Source organism: Tursiops truncatus, chromosome 19 (assembly GCF_011762595.2).
Source record: "Tursiops truncatus isolate mTurTru1 chromosome 19, mTurTru1.mat.Y, whole genome shotgun sequence".
Lineage (NCBI taxonomy): Eukaryota > Metazoa > Chordata > Mammalia > Artiodactyla > Delphinidae > Tursiops > Tursiops truncatus.
Genome location: NC_047052.1, coordinates 43,036,809 through 43,055,248, shown reverse-complemented (window position 1 = coordinate 43,055,248; position 18,440 = coordinate 43,036,809). Strand labels below are relative to the sequence as shown.

The 18,440-nt window shown below is 60.5% G+C and overlaps 1 protein-coding gene across 6 annotated transcripts in view; it reads right to left on the bottom strand.

Moving 5' to 3' along the window:
* Positions 1 to 3,593: 3,593 nt before the first annotated feature.
* Positions 3,594 to 18,440, bottom strand: part of ARHGAP33 (Rho GTPase activating protein 33) — an 18,210-nt gene continuing 3,363 nt past the window's right edge. Inside the window, exons 1-21 of one of the 6 annotated variants that reach the window (XM_033844875.2) lie at positions 17,346 to 17,811; positions 15,022 to 15,119; positions 14,858 to 14,942; positions 14,424 to 14,504; positions 14,177 to 14,314; positions 13,653 to 13,745; positions 12,574 to 12,696; positions 12,409 to 12,486; positions 12,257 to 12,323; positions 12,114 to 12,173; positions 11,871 to 12,023; positions 11,685 to 11,787; positions 10,112 to 10,256; positions 9,952 to 10,034; positions 9,760 to 9,867; positions 8,220 to 8,365; positions 7,431 to 7,584; positions 7,202 to 7,347; positions 7,047 to 7,121; positions 5,332 to 5,997; positions 3,594 to 5,239 (exon numbers count right to left, since the gene is read on the bottom strand). In XM_033844875.2, coding sequence (XP_033700766.1) covers positions 3,984 to 5,239; positions 5,332 to 5,997; positions 7,047 to 7,121; positions 7,202 to 7,347; positions 7,431 to 7,584; positions 8,220 to 8,365; positions 9,760 to 9,867; positions 9,952 to 10,034; positions 10,112 to 10,256; positions 11,685 to 11,787; positions 11,871 to 12,023; positions 12,114 to 12,173; positions 12,257 to 12,323; positions 12,409 to 12,486; positions 12,574 to 12,696; positions 13,653 to 13,745; positions 14,177 to 14,314; positions 14,424 to 14,504; positions 14,858 to 14,942; positions 15,022 to 15,119; positions 17,346 to 17,351 — 3,864 coding nt within the window. In that variant the 5' untranslated portion in view covers positions 17,352 to 17,811 and the 3' untranslated portion in view covers positions 3,594 to 3,983. Of the gene's footprint in view, positions 5,240 to 5,331; positions 5,998 to 7,046; positions 7,122 to 7,201; positions 7,348 to 7,430; positions 7,585 to 8,219; positions 8,366 to 9,759; positions 9,868 to 9,951; positions 10,035 to 10,111; positions 10,257 to 11,684; positions 11,788 to 11,870; positions 12,024 to 12,113; positions 12,174 to 12,256; positions 12,324 to 12,408; positions 12,487 to 12,573; positions 12,697 to 13,652; positions 13,746 to 14,176; positions 14,315 to 14,423; positions 14,505 to 14,857; positions 14,943 to 15,021; positions 17,305 to 17,345; positions 17,812 to 18,440 lie in introns of those variants that run through there. The other 5 variants (XM_073796453.1, XM_033844877.2, XM_033844879.2 and 2 more) reach the window with 5 other exon arrangements.

Here is an 18,440-nt window from a genome sequence, read left to right as displayed (position 1 = left end):
GCAGGGTCGCACCCCTCGGGAGTGGGCAGAGGAAGGCGGTGCCAAGCAGAGCTGGGAGGTGAGCCGTGGCCGGGGTGGGGTGAGGGCGTCAGGGCGGGCGCCCCACCCTGCCTCATCTCACGGGCCACCCCCTGTCCGGGTGCTGGAGCCGTTACAGCTCTGCCGTGCCCACACATCAGCACTGGTGCATGGCAGTGAGTTGGCACCCATTGCACCCCTGGGCCAGTTGCAGGCCAGCTCTGGACAGAGCCTGTGTGGTGGTGTGCAGCTGATGCAGGCCGACAGGTAACAGCCCACATCCCGAAGCCTGCCCACCCACCGCTCCCAGCTACCCTGGACTTACTCTCAGACGGCCCTTTACCCCAGGGCACGGAGGCCGGAGCAGATCGGGAGAAGCCCCCAAATCCCAGCCGTAGGGTTCGGCCAGGTAAGCAGGAGATGTTGGAGGGAGTGGGGACCACTCCGTCCTCCTCCTGCCTCATGGTCCCGCTCCCCACCTCCAGCGGAGCAGCTTGTGGCCAGTGGGGCTGGTAACAGGTGGACCCCGAGGAGCGGCTGCCAGCCCGGGGCGAGTCCGACCGCACCTATGAGAGCAGCTCCCACACCCTCATGGCCAAGTGAGAGAGAGACCCCTCCCACACGCCTGCCTGGCTGTGCAGCAGAGCTCGGGGAAGAGTCCAGCTCTCCTCTCCCCTTACAGGGAAACCCCCTTGTCTCAGACCCACACTCTCTCCCCCTCCCCGTTTCTCCAGCCTCCTGTGGAGGGGCCACCCCGTGACCATGACCGTGACCGTGACCGTGTGGCAGCTGAAGGCACCTGGAGCCCAGCCTGACGTGCTGTTGCCTGACCTTCAGCACTGCAGGTACGTCACCCCAGCCTTCCCGCCAGGCCAGCCCAGTCCTGCAGAGCAGTCTCCTGCCTGCCCTCCCGACTCAAGTGTTTCGGAAACAGAAGCGCAGGGAGTGTGGCAGTGGCCGCGGTTACAGTCTTCACCTCTGGGCCAGCGCTTGGCATGAAGCCCTCCTACTGGTGTGACCCCTCCCCACGGGCAAGTGGGTACCCAGTTCTGTGCACTGTCTTGTAGGCCTCTGAGAGGAGGCGGGCGTAGGGAGGGATACCACAGACAGGGTGCTGGTTCTACCGCTGCCAGGCTGTGTGACCCGGGGTCTCGGTTTCCCCTCCGTCTGGTGGCTGAGGCAGATCGTCAGCCCCTGGTGCGTGGTGATCTGTGCCCGAGGGCAGCCCCCTGCCCCGTGTGGGTGGGGGCCTCCGCACGAGTGGCCTGCTCTCCGCCTGCCCAGAGCCCTGCACCACCCCAGCCTGTTGCTGCTGACGGCACTGAGCCCCTCGGCCGACCCATCGGGGCTGTGCCTTCTCTTCGAACCCGTGTGGCTGGGACCAAGAGAGGGGGCCCCTGCCCTGTGCCGGCCTGCTGCCTGGCCACCTGCCACTGCAGGTGCTGGAGGCCCTGCTGTTCCTGCAGGCCCGCTGGCGTGCTCCTGGAGGCCTCAGCTCCCATGCTGTGCAGCTGATGCGGCCAGGCCTGGCCAAGGTGGGCAGCCTGGAGCACGGGCGCCCGCTGCACCAACTCTGGCTGTGGCCCAGGTGAGCGCCTGCCTCACTTGCCTGCCCCTGCGTCCCTGTCCGGCGGCCACTGGCTCACCAGGTTCCTTGGCCTCCACAGGCCACAGCAGGGCTACCCGTGGGGAGGCCCAGGCCCAGGCCCAGGGCTGACCCCTCCTCCCGAACTGTACCCGTGGTTGCCACTTGAGCTCATCTGCGGTAACACGCCTGCCACCACCTCAGACCTCTACAGCTTCTGCATCCTGGCCCAGGAGGTCTTCACTGGTCAGCAAGTGACCCCGCTCCCTGCCCCAGTGAGGCCCCCACCCATTTGGGTCCCCCAGTCATGTTTCCTCACAAGAGAGCTTCCCTGGGCTGGAAGAGAAGGGCCTGAACTGGAGGCCGGTGAAGGCTGAACTGGAGGCCGGTGAGAGCCCAGCTCTGGACCCCCTGGTGCCAGCCCCCAACCAGGCCCTGGTTCAGGCTGGGCTGGGTCTAGTGCCTGCTGACCACTGGGGCAGCCTGCAGAGTACACAATACCTGCTGAGGAAGGCCATGGCTCAGGTATAGGGCAGGTCGGCCAGGGTGGGTGGTAGCCCTGGAACCTCAGGCAGGGCCCGTGTCCCACACCCAGGCTCCTCTCCACAGGACTCAGCCTCTGAGGTGAGCTCCCCAATGGATTGGACCACACTGTGCCCTTCACCCCAGCAGTCTCCACCAGGTTAGAGGGCAAGGAGGGGATGGTAGCAGGTGCTAAGCACAGGTCAGCTGTGACCCCACCCCATTCCAACCAACTGGTCTGTTCCCCCAGAGCCAAGACTGCACTCAGGCCTGTGCCCCCTGTGATGTCCCCAGGCCCCTCCCCATCCCAGGTAGGAGCCAGGACAGGCATGTGGAGGACCAAGGGAGCTGTGGGGCACCTGGGCAACCATGCCAGCTCTCTGCCGTCACTCTCTGCAGGTCATGGGCCACAGCAAAGTCCAGAGGGGTGCAGCCTGGGACTCGGGCAGCAGCTTGACTCTAGACAGCAGCTCGAGTCCCAGCCTCAGCCTCTGCCCAGGGCACAGCCCCACAGCCAGCGTCAGCCTGGACCGCTGCCTGGAGCCCAGATCAACAGTATGGATACCCTGAGCCCTGTGCCACCAACCATTTGCTCACCTGTGACCCCTCCCTCCAGTTGTCACCAACCCCAATTTCCCTGGCTGCCTCTCCTCTGACCAGGGACCCGCTGGGACACCCAACTGTCCACTCGATGACCTGTGACCCCCAACCAACCCTGCTTCCCCCAGGGCCCTGCCCTGTACTCCAGCCTTCAGGACTCAGCCTCCCTGCTGGGGACTCAGAGCTCTGAGGAGCAGTTTGAGAGAAAGTTCTCAGCCAAGATCCAAGCCCTGCAGGGGCCGTGGTGGCACACACACAGGGCTGCCCTGCTGACCCCCAGCCCTGTGAGCCCACCCCCTGCCTACTGACCCACAGGGAGGCTTCCCACACCCTGGAGACTGCTGGCAGGGAAGGCCACGAGGGCAGGTGAAGCAGAGGACCCTGAGCCCAGCCCCTGCCCCACCCCACCCTCCCAGGGCCATCCTGAGCTCCGTGGCCACCGGGTGGCAGCTCTAGTCTTTTACTCCTGCAGGCGCCCAGCCCTGAGCTGATCAGAGGAAGTCTCTTCTCCAGCCTGCAGAAGTGAGAAATGGGGCACTGGTGGGAGGCCACAGGCCCCTTCCTCATCCCTGAGATAACCCTCACCTGCCCGCCACCAACCCCGCCCCCCATCCCCAGGATGGATCTGCTGGAGATCATAGCAGAGCTACAAGGTGGATGCCAACTTGAAGACAGGCCCAGGCTCAATCCCACTCCTGACACAAACTGTTAGGGCACCCATGGCCCCTTCTCTGCAGATATTGCCCCTCAGAGTCTCCCAGGAGTGACTCGCCACTTAGCACCTGCTGAAATGATAAAATGAGAAAGCAACCCACCTGTTACTGCCTCTTTATTCACTGAGCCTGGTCCCAGCATGACACTAGCAGCCACATTTTCACCATTTTTATTCATTAATTTTGTCAGATGGTTTAGTGGGGTATGTGGGGGGAGATGGCAGGAGCTGTCCCCCCACCCCCTGTGCACAGGACAGGACATGCTGGGAACTCCTGGAGAGAAAGGGAGGACAGGGAGTCAGCCTAACCCTCTCAGATTTGTGCAAGAGCCCCCAGGATGGAGGGTGGTGGGGTGATGGGCATGCCCTTCAGCCCAGGGTAGGTAAGCTATGATAACAGGTTAGGGACCCACATCAGAGGCAAGTTACAAAGTTAGAAACCTGGGGTAGGGGTCAGGAGCTCAAGAAAATACAAAACAAGGGATTAGGTTGGACCAAGATCAGTGAGGGAGAAGAGAAAGGAGGAAGGTCTCTCCCAGCTCTGGCTCAACAGTAGCTTCGGGTCTGGCCCTCAGAGTGGAAGGACCAGCTGGGAGTGGGGTAGGGGGGTGGGGGACCAGCCCCCTCCCTTCCTTGCCCCCCATTCCTGTACAAGGACCCTCGGTGGTGCTCGCCCCCCCTTCCATAGGCTGGTGGGGCTGCCCTGTAGGGGAGCGGGTCTGGAGGGCCCCAGGGCCCAGGCACCCTGTGAGGGGTGTGGTGGCCCCAGGGGGCCCGCTGTTTCTGGGGGAGGCGGGGGGCTGGGGGACCAGGATCAGAGCGGCTTCTGGGGTGGGCCGGAGGGGAGGAGGAGCTGGAAGAGGCGGGTGAGGGACCCCTGGGCCCTAGGGCTAGGTTGACATAGAGGGGCTCAGGTCGGGTGGGGCGCCGGGCAGGGTGCTGGGGGGCTGAGTAGCCAAGGTGGTCGTGGGGAAAGCAGGAGGAGGGTGGTGGGTAACTGAGCAGGAAGTCGGGGGACCTATGGAGTGGTGGTGATTGGCCAAGCATGCCATACGAGGCATTGAGCCTATCTGGGGGCATGGAACGCAAGGGACTCCAGGACCGGGTGGGACCAGAGTAAGGGGACCCCTCGCCTGCCTCAATCTCATAGTACAGGTTCTCTCCTCTGTCCAGTGGTGCAGGGGGACCCAGGGGGCTCCTCCAGACTGGGGCTGGGGAGCTGGGCTGGAAGGATGGGGAGCCAAGGGGGTACAAGCCTGGCCTGGGGACCCCGAGGAAGGATGGTAGGCATTCCCGGGGGGCTGAGGAGAAGCCAGGGGTAGGAACCTGTGGGGGGACAGAACACAGGAAGTGGGCTGCCATCTCTGGCACATCCCTGTACCTCCCACCTGTCCTGAGCTGGGCACTGACCTGGGAAGGGCCCCTGGGTCCCCTCCTTGAGGTCCCCGTGGGCCGCTGGCTCCTCACCAGGCTCCCATCGCTTTGTTGTCTTGGTAGGGAGGGTGGGGGTCCCGGAGCCCAGGCACCTGGGTGGGCTAGGGAGCGGGGGGGTGGCCCACTCCCTGAGGTCCCTGGGGGCTCACTGCCCACCTCCAGGGACAGCGAGCCGTGGAAAGGGGAGTGGGGAGCAGACGGGGTGCTGCCCTGCTCCTGCTGACTCTGTCTCTGAGCCACCTGCTGAGCCCGCTCAGCCAGGGCCAGGGCCATGAGGCGCGCTGGGTTTTTGGGAGGCGGGGGCGGGGCCCCCCCAGGACGAAGGAGGGACAGGGGTGGGGGCAGCAGCGGTGAATCCATACCAGCACCTAGGAGAGGAGTGGGAAGAGGAGTCGGCAGGGTCTTGGGCGCAGCCTCAGGGCTGTGAGGGTGCGGGATCGGGGGGCTGGACAGTACTCACCATGCTGGCCTTGGGCTCCCCGGGGACCAGGCAGTGCCAGCTTGCTGCAGATCTCCTGTTGGCAGGTGTCGCTCAGCTGGGCCTCAGCTCCACGCAGCAGCAGGGGGATGAGATGGGGGCGCAGGCCTGGGCTGGGGCTGAGGGCTGGCGCTGGGGTGGCCGAGGCAGGTGTTCCTCCAGCCCCCAGCAGCTCCAGGACAGCGGGTGGCACCGATACAGCCAGGGGCTCTGAGATGTCCAGGGCAATGGGTGAGGCAGGGCCGGTGGGTCCACGGGGCGAGAGGGCCTGGGGGGTCACCCTGGGTGGAAAGGCAGAGGCGGGGGCCGGGGGTGCCGGGCTGGCGGGAGGTGCAGGGTCCCCTGGGGTGGGGCTGCTGCATCGAAAGGTAAGGGGATCAAAGTCAAGCCCCCGGAGCCCCTCCAGGCAGCGGGGTGGGCTGAAGTCCAGCTCGTCCCCATCATCTAGCCAGGCTGAGGCTCGGTGTGAGGGGGAACCGGAGAGCGCCCCCAGCCCAGCTGCGGAGGACTCGGAGGTCTCGGAGGACTCGGAGGTCTCGGAGGACTCGGAGGATGATAGGCTCTCGCAGGAGCCAGCAGGTGCTGGGCCCACAGGAAAAGCATCACTGCTGGAGTGGGGTCGCCGTAGCCTGTGCAGCCTCTGGAGGCCTGGAAGGGCAGTATGGGGGGTGCAGTTAGGGGTCAGGGGTCAGAACTTTACATACCCATATACATCAGTGAGAACAGGACACACCACCCACTAAGTTGGGGAAATAACATGAAGAGGCACGTCCCTGGACAGGGTCACAATGGCTGGGAATCCAGGGAGAGCTCTTCAGACTCATGGGTGATAAAGGAAATAAATGGCAAGTCCATGAAGAGAATCCTTCCAGACCCAAAGGCAAGAATGAAGTCTAACGACCCCACTGGCTGTGAGCATGAGACCAGCAAGATCTCATACACAGTGGCTGGGAGTACAGCGTGGGGCGACCACGTCTGGGAAATACTTGGGCCTTGTCTTGTACAGTTGGACGTGAGCATACCGTACAGTATGCACCTCCACTCCTGGGCGAGCTCATCAGAGCCCCCAGATCCATCAGGAGGAGGATGGACAAGCAACTCCCAAGGGGACACCCACACATGGAACACTAGAGAGTGACGGAGAGGAAGGAGGCTGAGCTCTACTCAGCAGCGCGGACGGCAGCCTATAATGTAGTGGTGAGTGAATCCACATATAGCGCGATACCGCTTTTAATGGTACCCTTTAATTAAAGTTTCAAAACAACTAGAACTTCCCAGTATGTTATTGACGCCTGCACCTGTATGTGATAAAACTGTAAATGCAAAGGGATGAAGACTATCAAATTTAGAGGATGCCTGTGGTGGGGAGGCAGCAGGTGGGAGGGGGAAGAGTTCGCAGGTAACATAGTGGCGCTCTTTTAGTTCTGGCCAGTGAGTTCATGGGTGTTCATTATACTATTTAATTTTTTTTTCAAAAGGGATGAATAAAAGACTTTGAAAGGACGCTGCATGGACCAGTGATCATAGTGCATCAGGAAACAAGGGTGAAGCTTTATCCGACTTATTGTACCTATGGTCCAGATTAAAAACGAAAAAACCCAAGACCCCCAAATCTGAAAACACCACTTGGAGGCCAGCTCAGGGCCCCAGTCCCTCCCAGCTCCACCTGGGCATAGGCAGCGCTGCCCCGTGCTCACCAGCCCCGCTGGCCTGCGATGACAGAGACTCCTCACTCTTGGTAGACCTCAGCGTGACAGTGTCAGGTCGGCTGCCTGCAGGGAGAGGAAGAAGGGTCACGGGGGGCACTACACAGTGCCTCTCTGACCACCACGCCAGCTGCCCGGCCTCTGACCTGAAGGTGGCGGTCGGGCACGGGTGCCCCCTAGCCAGGGAAGAGGCTTCTTTCGGGGGATGCTGGGGCCCCGGCCCAGGGCAAAGAAGGTCTTCCAGCTGCTACCCCCAGGCTTCCGCTGTTTCTCGCCTCTCTCCCCTTTCCTCCTGGAGTTTGGGTGAGACACAGGAGGCAGGCTGAGAGCTGGGGCCCCCCGGCGAGCCCCTCCCCTTCCAGGCCTCCCACTCACCTTTCCACAGGTGAAGCTGGGGCCTTGGAAGTTGTGGGCTCGGTGGGCGTCCCCAGCCGGCCCTGGGTGCGAGCCTGGGCTTCCTCCAGCGTCAGCAGGCGAGTGGAGGGGCCGCTGCCCGCAAGGGACTTGGGCCTGGGGAGGAGGCAGCGGCCTGGGAAGTCGGGAAAGGGGGCAGCCGTCAGCTCTGGGACCATTCAAGGCCATAGGCAAAGCCAAGCGCTACAGCCCAAGCCCCGGCCCAGCAGCGTGCCCACCCGGGCTGGCAAGGCAGGGGGCCAGGGCGGATCAGGCGGGAACGGGTGGGCAGCAGGCAGGTGAGGAGGAGGCGTGAGGCAGAACGAGCTGATGAGGAGGCAGCTCCCAGCAGCCAGCGAGGACAGCGGCTCTGGCTTCAGTTACCTCGAGCCAGAGGGCCCTCCGACGTGCTGAATCCTGACTGGGCTGGGGTCCGGGGCGGGGCGGGGAGTCTGGGTGGGGCTGGGGCGGGGTCAAGTCTGGGGACCTCCCACCTCCTCCCAGGTGGACCCAAGGCCCCGAGCGCCCCCAGGAGCTACAAGGGGTGAAGGAAGAACGATGTCCGGGCCAAGAAGTGGGGATCCTGAGCGTAGGAGCTGAAATGAGAAGGGGGGGGAGGGGAGGGAGAGGCCGGGGCGGGGTCCTCAAGGAGCCAGAAGGGAGGTCCAGCTTCAGTGGGATAGGGATGGGGCTGGGAGCCCACCTGCCCTCCCGCTGCAGCCCGGACAATGAGGGGGCAGTAGTCAGGACATCGGGGGTGGATGGGCATACCTGCAGGGTCAAGGCCAGCAGAGGTGAAAGTGTCGCTGAACAGGACGTCCACGTGGGTGAGCAGGAATTCCACCACCACCGACTGCACCCGCACCTCCCGGAAGGCTGCTGCCCCCCCCAGCCCCACTGACTCCAGCTCCATGGACCTGGATGGGAGGACGGGGAGGGTGGCCCGGTGCCTCGAGCCCCAGCTGGTGGGTTCTGGCCAGGCAAGGTAGGGAGCCTTGGAAGCAATGCCTATCATTCAATGTCTCTGACCCCGTCAAACTAAAACTGCATTCTCAACCCTTCCCCAAACCTGCTCCCTCCCTGCTATCCCATTTCAGTCAGTGTACTTCTTCTAGTGGTTCAGGCCAAACACCCTAGAATTGTCCTTGGCCCGTCTTTCCCTCACACCCACATCCAGTCTCGGCAGACCCTGTTGGCTCCACCCACAAAGTCTATCCAGAATCTAAACTCTGCTCCTCCACTACCCCCACCCTGGCCCAGCCTCCATTCTCTCCCTCCTGGACCATCACACAACCTCCTCCCTGGTCTCCCTGCTCCCATCCCGCCCCTACACTCTGCTCCCCACACACAGCCAGAGGGAGCCTGTGAACCCCTGAGTCAGATCAGGGCCCTCCTGGCTCAGAGCCCTCTTCTGGCTGCATTTCACTCCTGGTAAAAGCCAAAGTCCTCACTATGACCCACAACCCATAAGTCCCTCCCCTACCTGGTCCATCACCTCTCTGACCTTACCATCTCCTCCCCCTCAACCCCTCCCTCACTCACTCAGCTCCAGTCACACTGGCCCCTCTGCTGCTCCTCCAAAACACTAGGCCCTGACCCAGCCCCAGGACCTTTGCACTTGCTATTCCCTCTGCCTAGTTTGCTCTTCCTCAGATATCCACATGGGTCCTTCCCTCACCTTCTGCAGGTATCAACTCAAATGTTACCTTCTCAATGGAGTCTTCCCCACCCACTTCATTTAAAATTGTAAACCTCTATATTCCAGGTCTGTCTTTATTTTTTCTCCTGTAGTTCTTATACCTACCATGTACCATCTATTTTATTTATTTACTTATCTGTTTCCCAAGAAGAACTGAACTCCTCCAGAACAGAGAACTTGCCTGTCTTGGTCACCATCAAATCCTCTGGGGCTTACCCTGCTGCTGGCCATGGAAGACTTCTTCCTGAAGCCTTCACTGCCAGTCTAAACATTTCAAATGCCATGGCCCTGCAGATCTCCCTTCCCCACTTTGTAATCTTTCTCTTTGCCACTCATCACCATCAGACAGCGCTCTGTGTTTTTCTTGTAATGGTTCACTGTCATCTCCCGCATGAGAATGTGAGCCCAGAGCACAGGTTCCTGCTCACTACTGTGTCCCCGGTGCTGAGAACAGGGGCTGGCATACTGGCATCCAACACTTAAGAAATATGTGAAATGAACAAGAGAGCAAAAGCTGGGTGGGTTCCTGGGGTGGGGGAGGGGGAGGGGGAGACTCAAGGCCCAGCCTGTGGGAGGGAGCTAGGGGGGCAGGCTGGTGAGCTGCCAGCTTACCGTAGCAGGTTGGGTGCCCAAACAATGGCCAGGTTGCGGGCATGCATGCTGGTATTGGCACTGTGTCTCGCCATGCGGGCCAAGTGCCTCAGCAGGTACTCCAGGGTCCTGGGGGTGGAAGCGGAGGGGGACGCCTGAGCCTCAACTCCCTTGGGAGCCCACCACAGCCCTTCCCTGCCCCTCCTGGTTTACCTGTAGTGCGGCGGGGGCAGCTGCTGGATGACGTCGTGGACCCGCACCAGGCGTTCCTCCTCCCCAGGCACTGACATGGCTTCCTGAGATTGTGTGAGCATGAATGAGGGGGGCCGCACGCCTCCCAGCACCCTCCAACCTTGCCAGCGCCCTCACTCACGCTGAACTTCCCGTAGAGCTGGTATGTGAGCAAGGGGTTCGGCAGCTCTCGGAAGTAGAGCTTGCAGAGGGAGGACACGCTGTGGATGTCCTGCAGGAAGGCGGGGCCAGACAGTTCAGGGATCCTCTCACTGTCAAACTCATGCCTGAGGCCACCAGGTCAAGGAGGAGGAAGATTCGGGTCAGAGCTAGCCCACCTGGCCGTGTCCTTCCCCCGCCCCCTAAAGTGTCCACAGGTGGATGCAATCCTCTTCCTGTGCTGGGCTCTTCAGAGGCTCTCAGAACCTTACTGAGCCCCCCTTCCCCCCAACAACCCTATGTGCCAAAGACAAGGGCACCCCACTTACAGAGGAGGACACTGAGGCTCAGGTGGGAGATGCCCTGCTTGTAGCTACCCAAGGCTATCTGCCTCCACAGTGTGACCGGGCTCTGTCCACAAAGTTGTGCCATTTTCCTGGCTCCAAGAGGTCACACTGGAAAATGCAGCTGAAATCCCAGCGGCCCCTGCTCGCAACCTGGCGGTGTCCCACCCTCTCAGGTAAAAGCTCTATGCACGTGACCTCGGCCTCATCTCTCACTGCCCCAGGCTCCACGCTCTTGCTTCACGGCCTCCTGTCAGCTTGGAAGCCCATGCCTCACTGCTTCCCACCTCTTCGACTGTTGTTATGCATGCTGCCCCTCCTGGGCTCAGAACCCATCCTGTGGCTCCCCTCTTACTCCCAGTAAAAGCCCAAATCCTAACAGTCATCAAAAAGGCCCCCCATGGGGCTTCCCTGGTGGCGCAGTGGTTGAAAGTCCGCGTGCCAATGCAGGGGACACGGGTTCGTGCCCCGGTCCGGGAAGATCCCACATGCCGTGGAGCGGTTGGGCCCGTGAGCCATGGCTGCTGAGCCTGAGCGTCCGGAGCCTGTGCTCCGCAACAGGAGAGGCCACAGCAGTGAGAGGCCCACGTATCGCCAAAAAAAAAAAAAAAGGCCCTGCATGCTCTGCCCCTAATCATTTCGCAGACATCATCTCCTGCTGCTTTCCCCTCACGCTGGCTGTTCCCTCCAACGTGGATAAGCACATGGCTCGCTCCCTCACCTCCTCCACAGCGAGCTCTCCCCCAGGAGGCCTTCTCCGCCCACCCTGCTGAAAACCGCAATACCCCCCCCCCCCCGTTTTCTTATTATGATCTTGCTTACCCCTGTCTTTTTTCCTCCATACCACTTGTCACCTATTGTAAACTCTCTCATTTCCTTGTTTGGCTCCCCCTCTAGCACGTGGGCCCCGTGAGGGCGGGATTTTCTGGTTGTCTCATTCACCACTGCGTCCCCAGTGCCTAGTGCTTGGCATGTGGCAGGTGCTCAGTGAAGGCCGACCCCTCTGCTTTGAGTGCTTGTTCTGCTCTCACCTTTCAGACCTCAGCTGGGGTGTCACTTCCTCAAGGAAGCCTTCCCTGCCCCCACCCCAGTCCAACCCTGCCCTGTGCCCTCCCAATAACTCTGTGTCCCCAGCACATGGCACAGGGCCTGGAATAGAGATGATGCTCAATAAATGTTTGCAGAGGGAAGGGGTTGGTGGAGGGTCCTCACCGTAGCCTCTGGATGTTGGATGACACACCTGAGAGCCGATAGATTCCATCTACCACCCCATGGGCCTCGATAAACTCAGAGCAGCAGCGAAGCACCTGGGGCACTGGGAGAAACAGCGGGGTCAGGGCTGGGCAGGTTGCAGCCTGGGTGGGAGGATCGGGCAGGGCAGGTGGGCCCGGGCCTCACCATCCTGGCCTGAGTTGCTGAGGTGCTCTCCAAGGTCACAGCCGAAGACCCTCTGCCGCAAGATGCCCCGCTGCCGCAGCCGCTGCCGGGAAGGGCGGGAGTGCATGAAGGTGCGGAGGAGGCCGGCCAGCTTCCCACGCGGCCGGGGCACAGCTGTGGGTGTAAAGGCGGGTCAAACAGGGTCAGTGCAGCCCCCGGTCTGATGGGGTGGGAGGCAGGGGCCTCGCCCCTCATTTGCATTACCTGAGGTCAGAGAGGAGATACCCTGGGGAGCTGGGACACCACCCGGGGGACCGTCGGCATCTGTGGGGCGAACAAGGGGTGGAAAGGATGGATGGCTGACAAAGGATGCAGGAGGGCCTCCCCACTTTGCCCAGGACACTCACCCCCCTTTAGTCCTGGACCCGGCCGCTCTGTGAACAGCTCCACACACTCGCTGGGGAAGAATCCGACCTGAGGAGGGTTTGGGGTCAGTGACTGGGCCATCTGAGCTGGCGCAGTGCCCCGACCCCACCTGTCCACCCCAAGCCAGGCTCACCTGGAAGCCCCGCTTGCCCCGCCACCAGCTCCGATCCTCCGTGGGCGGCATGTCGATCACTGAGACAATGTCTCCCACCTGGGAGTGGGCAGGTGTGAGGAGGGAGGGTCAGAAGGCGCAGGGGAAGTGGGGACCCAGCTGGAGTCTGCTCCTCCACAGCCTCACCTCAAAGGACAGCTCGTCTGGTGCCTGGGCTGTGTACCGCTTCACCACATGGGCAGCGGCCACCGCAGGGATATTGAGTGAGGCCTCCTCACTGAGAAGCAGTCGCCGGCCGTGGTTGTCCAGCTGAGATGGAAGAGAATGTAGCAGGGAGAGGCCAGAGGAAGGCGATAATAAAGACAGAGAAGGTTCCTCCATGCCCAATGGAGGCCACCACCTGTCTCCCACCCAAGAGCCCCTGTCACTCAGAGCTATTGGTCAAACACCTACATTCTTGCCCCTCCCAAAACAAAGCCCTTTCCATGTCCCAGGACTCCCCTGCCAGAAGTCTTTCTGATACACCTATGCACCCTCGTCCTCCATAGCAGACACTGCACATCTGCTATCTAAAAACCTGCTGCTTAGGGCTTCCCTGGTGGCACAGTGGTTAACAGTCCGCCTGCCAATGCAGGGCACATGGGTTTGAGCCCTGGTCCGGGAATATTCCACATGCCACAGAGCAACCAGGCCCGTGCACTACAGCTAGTGAGCCTGCACTCTAGAGCCCGCGAGCCACAACTACTGAGCCTGTGAGCCACACTACTGAAGCCCGTGTGCGACAACTACTGAAGCCCGCGCTCCTAGAGCCCGCCCGTGGTCCGCAACAAGAGAAGCCACCGCAATGAGAAGCCCGTGCATCGCAACGAAGAAAAGCCCCCGCTCCCTGCAACTAGAGAAAGCCCACGTGCAGCAATGAAGATCCAACGCAGCCAAAAATAAAATTAATTAATTAATTAAAAAAAAGCCCAACCCTGCTGCTTTAAGCCACTCTTAGCCCGGCATTCTGTGAGCTACAGCCAAACCTATTTCTAACCAATATACCTTGAAATTCTCACATCCCTACAGCTCAACACCTGTGTGCGCATGTGCGCACACACGTTTTCCCCCCATAGGCAAGCGCCCACACAGACACTGAAATACCAGCGTCTCCTCCACTCCTACTCGTTTCTTTCCTGTGCCCACACAAACCCTCCCAGGCTGGTTCTTGCTCCCCAGACATCCCTCACTCACTCCCAGCTCCAAGCCCTCCTGCCCGGGCCCACCTCCATCCAGGTGAGCACGGGCCCACAGTTGAGGTTACTGTCCACCAGCCCTGACAGGGTCTCCAGGTACTGCAGCAGCAGCGGCACCAGCATCTGGGGGCAGGTGGTCAGAGTGGGCTATGTGAGAAGACCCCACCCAAGACAGCCCACTGCCCTCCTATACTGCCCTAGCTCGCCTCTGGCAGAGCCGAAATTCAACTTGTACGCATGGGTGCTGCTCCGTTCGCTCTTAAGTACTGAAATGCTGTCATATCAATTGGTTAAACAGACTATGCCGAGTCCCCGTGTGCCCCCATTGGTCTGGCCATTCTGACCCTTCCATGAAACCCCCAGGAACTCCCTATGATCCTACAACTAAAGGGAGTCTCCAGAACCCTGCTGCAGTTCTAAGGCCTCTGACTGGCTGGGACTCGGGCCATACCAGTGCTTAAATATTTCTCTATTCCCCTGCCTTGATGGTTTCACACATCTCTGATGAGGACACACCTTGGCTGAGGTAGGGGCTGGGACAACAAGTAGTTTACCTGGGCAGCCCTGGCACCCTCTGGGGGTGGGGGAAGCTCTGGGAGGCAGGAAAACCTCCGGTCAAATATGCAGCGGTGGAGGTGGGCGTCCAGGGAACGGAAGTCATCATAACTGCGGAGAACTGGCCAGGAACGGCCCTGTGGGAGCGGGAAGGACAGGAGGGAGCAATGGTTCCATTACCCTGAGCTGAGGACTATGGCAACCAGTCCGCCAGGCTTGATGAGAGGTAGGGGTGGGTGGCCTCACCTGACAGGTCACCTGCACCCCAAACACCAGTTCATTCTCTCCAGAGAAGCTGGGACCTTCACGCTCTGGAGACAGCAGGAGCTGTAGAGGGAAACAAAGGTCCAGGTGCGGGTCTCACTTTTTTCCAGCCCTGACCTCTCCAGATCGGCATTATCTAAGGATGGGTCTGTGTCCCCGTCCTGAGCCTCCCCAAAAGCAGGGCCTCGTGATGTCTTAGTCAGAGTACAGGGTCCTGGCACCAAGCATACACCTAACAAAAAGTTGTTGCTAAATGAATAAAGGAACAAATGAATGAATGAACAACTCTCCCCTTCTGCCCTGCAGCTCCTGCCACTGAGCAGCCAGTCCCAAGGGTAGGTTTCAGCGGTAAAGTGGCTGATACTGCTTCAGGGCTGGGTGGGATCTTGCCTACCCACCTGGTGCTGCCCCCATACCTGAATGTGGCCGAAGTCAACGTTCTCGTAGTGGAAATGGGCACAGTCAGCCAGCCGGGGAAAGGGACCTCGAGGAGCCGAGAGCCTGGGGGACAGGTGACAGATCACTAGTGGCTCCTGCACTTGGTTCCCCTCCTAAGTTGAGCCTGTCCCTCACCTCTCACCTCTTCCCAGGCTTGCCCTTCACACTGGGCCCCCCAGCTGGGGGCAGGGGCTGCACTGAGCCTTCCCCAGGGCCATCCAGGCTGTCAGTGCTGCGAGCCTGTAGAGCAGAAAGAAGAATCAGAGGCCCCCAGAGATGGGAGCAGAGAGACAACGGGAGCATTGTTATCTGTCAGCCTGGGCCTGCAGGCCCGAATTGCTCCATACACTGCCCTGAACAGGGAGAAGAGGGGTAGGTCAGGGGGAGGTAAAGGCTGGGCTGAGGGTAGGTCTGCTTCTTCGTGTGTGGTCTGGGGTGGGGGGCTGGCAGAGCAGGGCCCACGGGTGAATTAGGGAAAGAGCATGTTGGTACCATCTCTCCCCATTTAAAACCCTCCTGTAGCCCCAGCAGAGTACAGTCATCTCCCGTATGTGCCTCTCCACGCCTTTCATAGACATCTGGACAGTCACTGCTCCCATCTTATCAGTCTTCCTGCTTCCACCTCTCCCTCCCTGCCAGCTTCTTCACAGCAAGAGCCTGTATAACTTTCACAAAACACAAATCTGCCTCTGTCTCTCCACAGCTCATGAATCTTCAATGGCTCCCTGTTGTCTTTAAGATAAAGTCTAGGGCTTCCCTGGTGGCGCAGTGGTTGAGACTCCGCCTGCCGATGCAGGGGACGTGGGTTTGTGCCCCGGTCCGGGAAGATCCCACATGCTGCCGAGTGGCTGGGCCCATGAGCCATGGCCGCTGAGCCTGCGTGTCCGGAGCCTGTGCTCCGCATCGGGAGAGGCCACAACAGTGAGAGGCCCGCGTACCGCAAAAAAAAAAAAAAAAAAAGATAAAGTCTAAATATTCTGGTCTGTTTACCTCTCCAGCCTCATCTCTTCCCACTGCCTCTGCTCTCAGAGCTCTCAAACTTCTAAGAGTCCAACAAAAGTACCATCTTCTCATTTCCTTCTAGGGCTTTGCAAAGGCTGGTCCTGCTGCATGGAACACTCTTCCCCATCCTTTCCGTCTTTTCACTTATCCCTCAGGTCTCAACTCTCATGTTCCCACCTCTCGGAAGTTCTCCCTGACCCTTCAGGCTGTGTCAGGCTCCTCTTCTGGACTCCCGCATCCCCTGAGCCACCTCCATCCCAGGCTTGATGTTGCCTGAGCTTCCCTCATTACAGCCTTGAGCACTCTGAGGTGTCCCTGTCTGGTGACAGTCCAGTGGAGGAGTCCATCTCCCCCACTGGACTGGGACTGAGTCCCTAGTCCCCCAGCATTGCCCAGCACAGAGCTGGGCACAGAACTGATGCTCCTCACAGGTTGGGTTGTGCCTGATTCCTCTCTGGGTCCCAACGCCCAGTGCCAGCTCAGTCACACAGCAGGGGCTCGGTAAAATCTGATGAATAAATTAACCATCTGCCAGATGAGGATTCCTCAGGCTGGGCTCTAGCCTCTCCCTCCTTCGCATCTCTACAACGCCGACTTCGTCCTTTGGGTCTCACCCTTGGGTGGGTCCCTCTCCAGCCCATGAAGCTCCCCAAGGCAGGAGGGGATCTGACTTTCTCTGGGCCTGGAGCAAAGGGGCTACACAGAGGTCTCAGTGAATGTTAAGTGAGCGAATGAGGGAATGAATGGATGAATGAGCAGGAGCAGCAGGGTGGGAGAGGGAGATGGTGGGGGAGGGTGGATGAGGACAAGAAGATGGAGAGGACCCAAGGATCACATCGGGGTACAATGCAGGCTTGGGATTAGGGTGGAGTAGGGAGGAGGGGAGCAGATGGAGAGGCTGAAGTAAAGGTTCAGGCTGATGGGGGATAAGGGAGGGTTGGTTGAGAGGGACTGGGAAGGGGTGAGAAAGACGAGAAGGAGAAGAAAAGGGTCAGGCTGAGGATGGAGCCGGGTGGGGGTGGGGCTCAAGAATGAGAAACCGGCTGATGGTAGAAGGAGGAGGGGTCTAGGCCAGGGAGGGGTGGAGGCTGGGATGAGGACGCTGAGGATGGCTCTGGGATAGGGGCTGTTGAAGGACCCAGAGAGCCTCAGCAGGCCCCTGCGGGGGCCACTTGGAGGATGCGGGGTCCTTCCCTGGACCAGCCCTTTTTCCTCCCAAGTCTGGGTCTTCGGCCACTGTCACCCCCATCCAGGGCGTGGAAGGGGGATGCGCGCTGAGGGGGCGGGGCTCGGGTAAGAGCTCGGGCCCAAGACCAGGCCGGGGTACAAGAGGGACCGCGGTGAGGGGTGAGGGGCGGCGCAGGCCGCGGGCTCGGGCGGGGCCGGGGGCGGGGCGCGCGGGGCGTGGCCCCGCGCGGACAGACTGACTTCGCCGACAGATTGACGGCCGCGTGGGCGCCTCACCACCATGGTCGCGTAGCCTCCTCAGGAGCCGGCCGCGCTGGACCCCTCGCTCGTCGTCTTCGTCGCCGATGCCGCCGCCATGGCGACACAAAGGGGAGGGCGCGAGCTGCGCGCGGGCGGCTGCAGGCCCCGCCCCTAACGGCCGCCCGTGGCTCCGGCACTAGCCTCACAGGGGCGGGGGCAATGGGGGACGCGGCGCAGCGTCTCATTGGCTCCACCCTTGGCCTTAGGACGACGCCCCGCCCACCTGGCGGATTTTCATTGGCTTGGGTCTCATTTCTGGCTCGGTCTCTCCGGTCCCGCCCCGCGAAGTTTGACAGCGCCACGCCTATGCCTGCTTTTCATTGGCCGTCATTCCCCTCCTGAGACACACCCTCAGGTTCTTTATGCTTTGCTTCTAACATTTCTAACACTAAGCTGTGGACCCTTCCCTTAGTCCACTGTCAGTGACCGCTCCTCTGCCACTTTCAATTGGCTTCTCCCATGGCCTCAAGCTTTTCTCCATCCCCTAAGCAGCTCTTCAAAGTCCCGATCCTCTGACCCCACTTTGTCAGTCCTTGACCCCTCCCCTGCCCACAGAATACTAACAACATTGGCCTCTGGATGTTTTTCACTGGCTCAGATGCCCTGCCTGGGACATAACCCTAGGCAATCTGCGACTTAGCCTCCCGCTACTCACTGGACATTTTCCTTGCCTCCTCTTCTACTGCTTCTTACAGGCTGGCCTCCAGCCTTTATTTATTCCTTTTTCCTAGGAATAAATTTAGCCTGCATGCCTGAACATGACCACGCCTCCCATAAAGCCAGTCCCAATTGTTCCCGCTGTTGACTGAGGCTCAGAAAACACTCTGTAGGGACTTCCCTGGTGGCTCAGTGGTTAAAGATCCGCCTACCAATGCAGGGGATACGGGTTCGAGCCCTGGTACGGGAAGATCCCACATGCCGCGGAGCAACTAAGCCCGTGAGCCACAACTACTGAGCTTGCGCTCTAGAGCCCGCAAGCCACAACTACTAAGCCTGCATGCCACAACTACTGAAGCCTGGACACCTAGAGCCTGTGCTCTACAACAAGAGAAGCCACTGCAATGAGAAGCC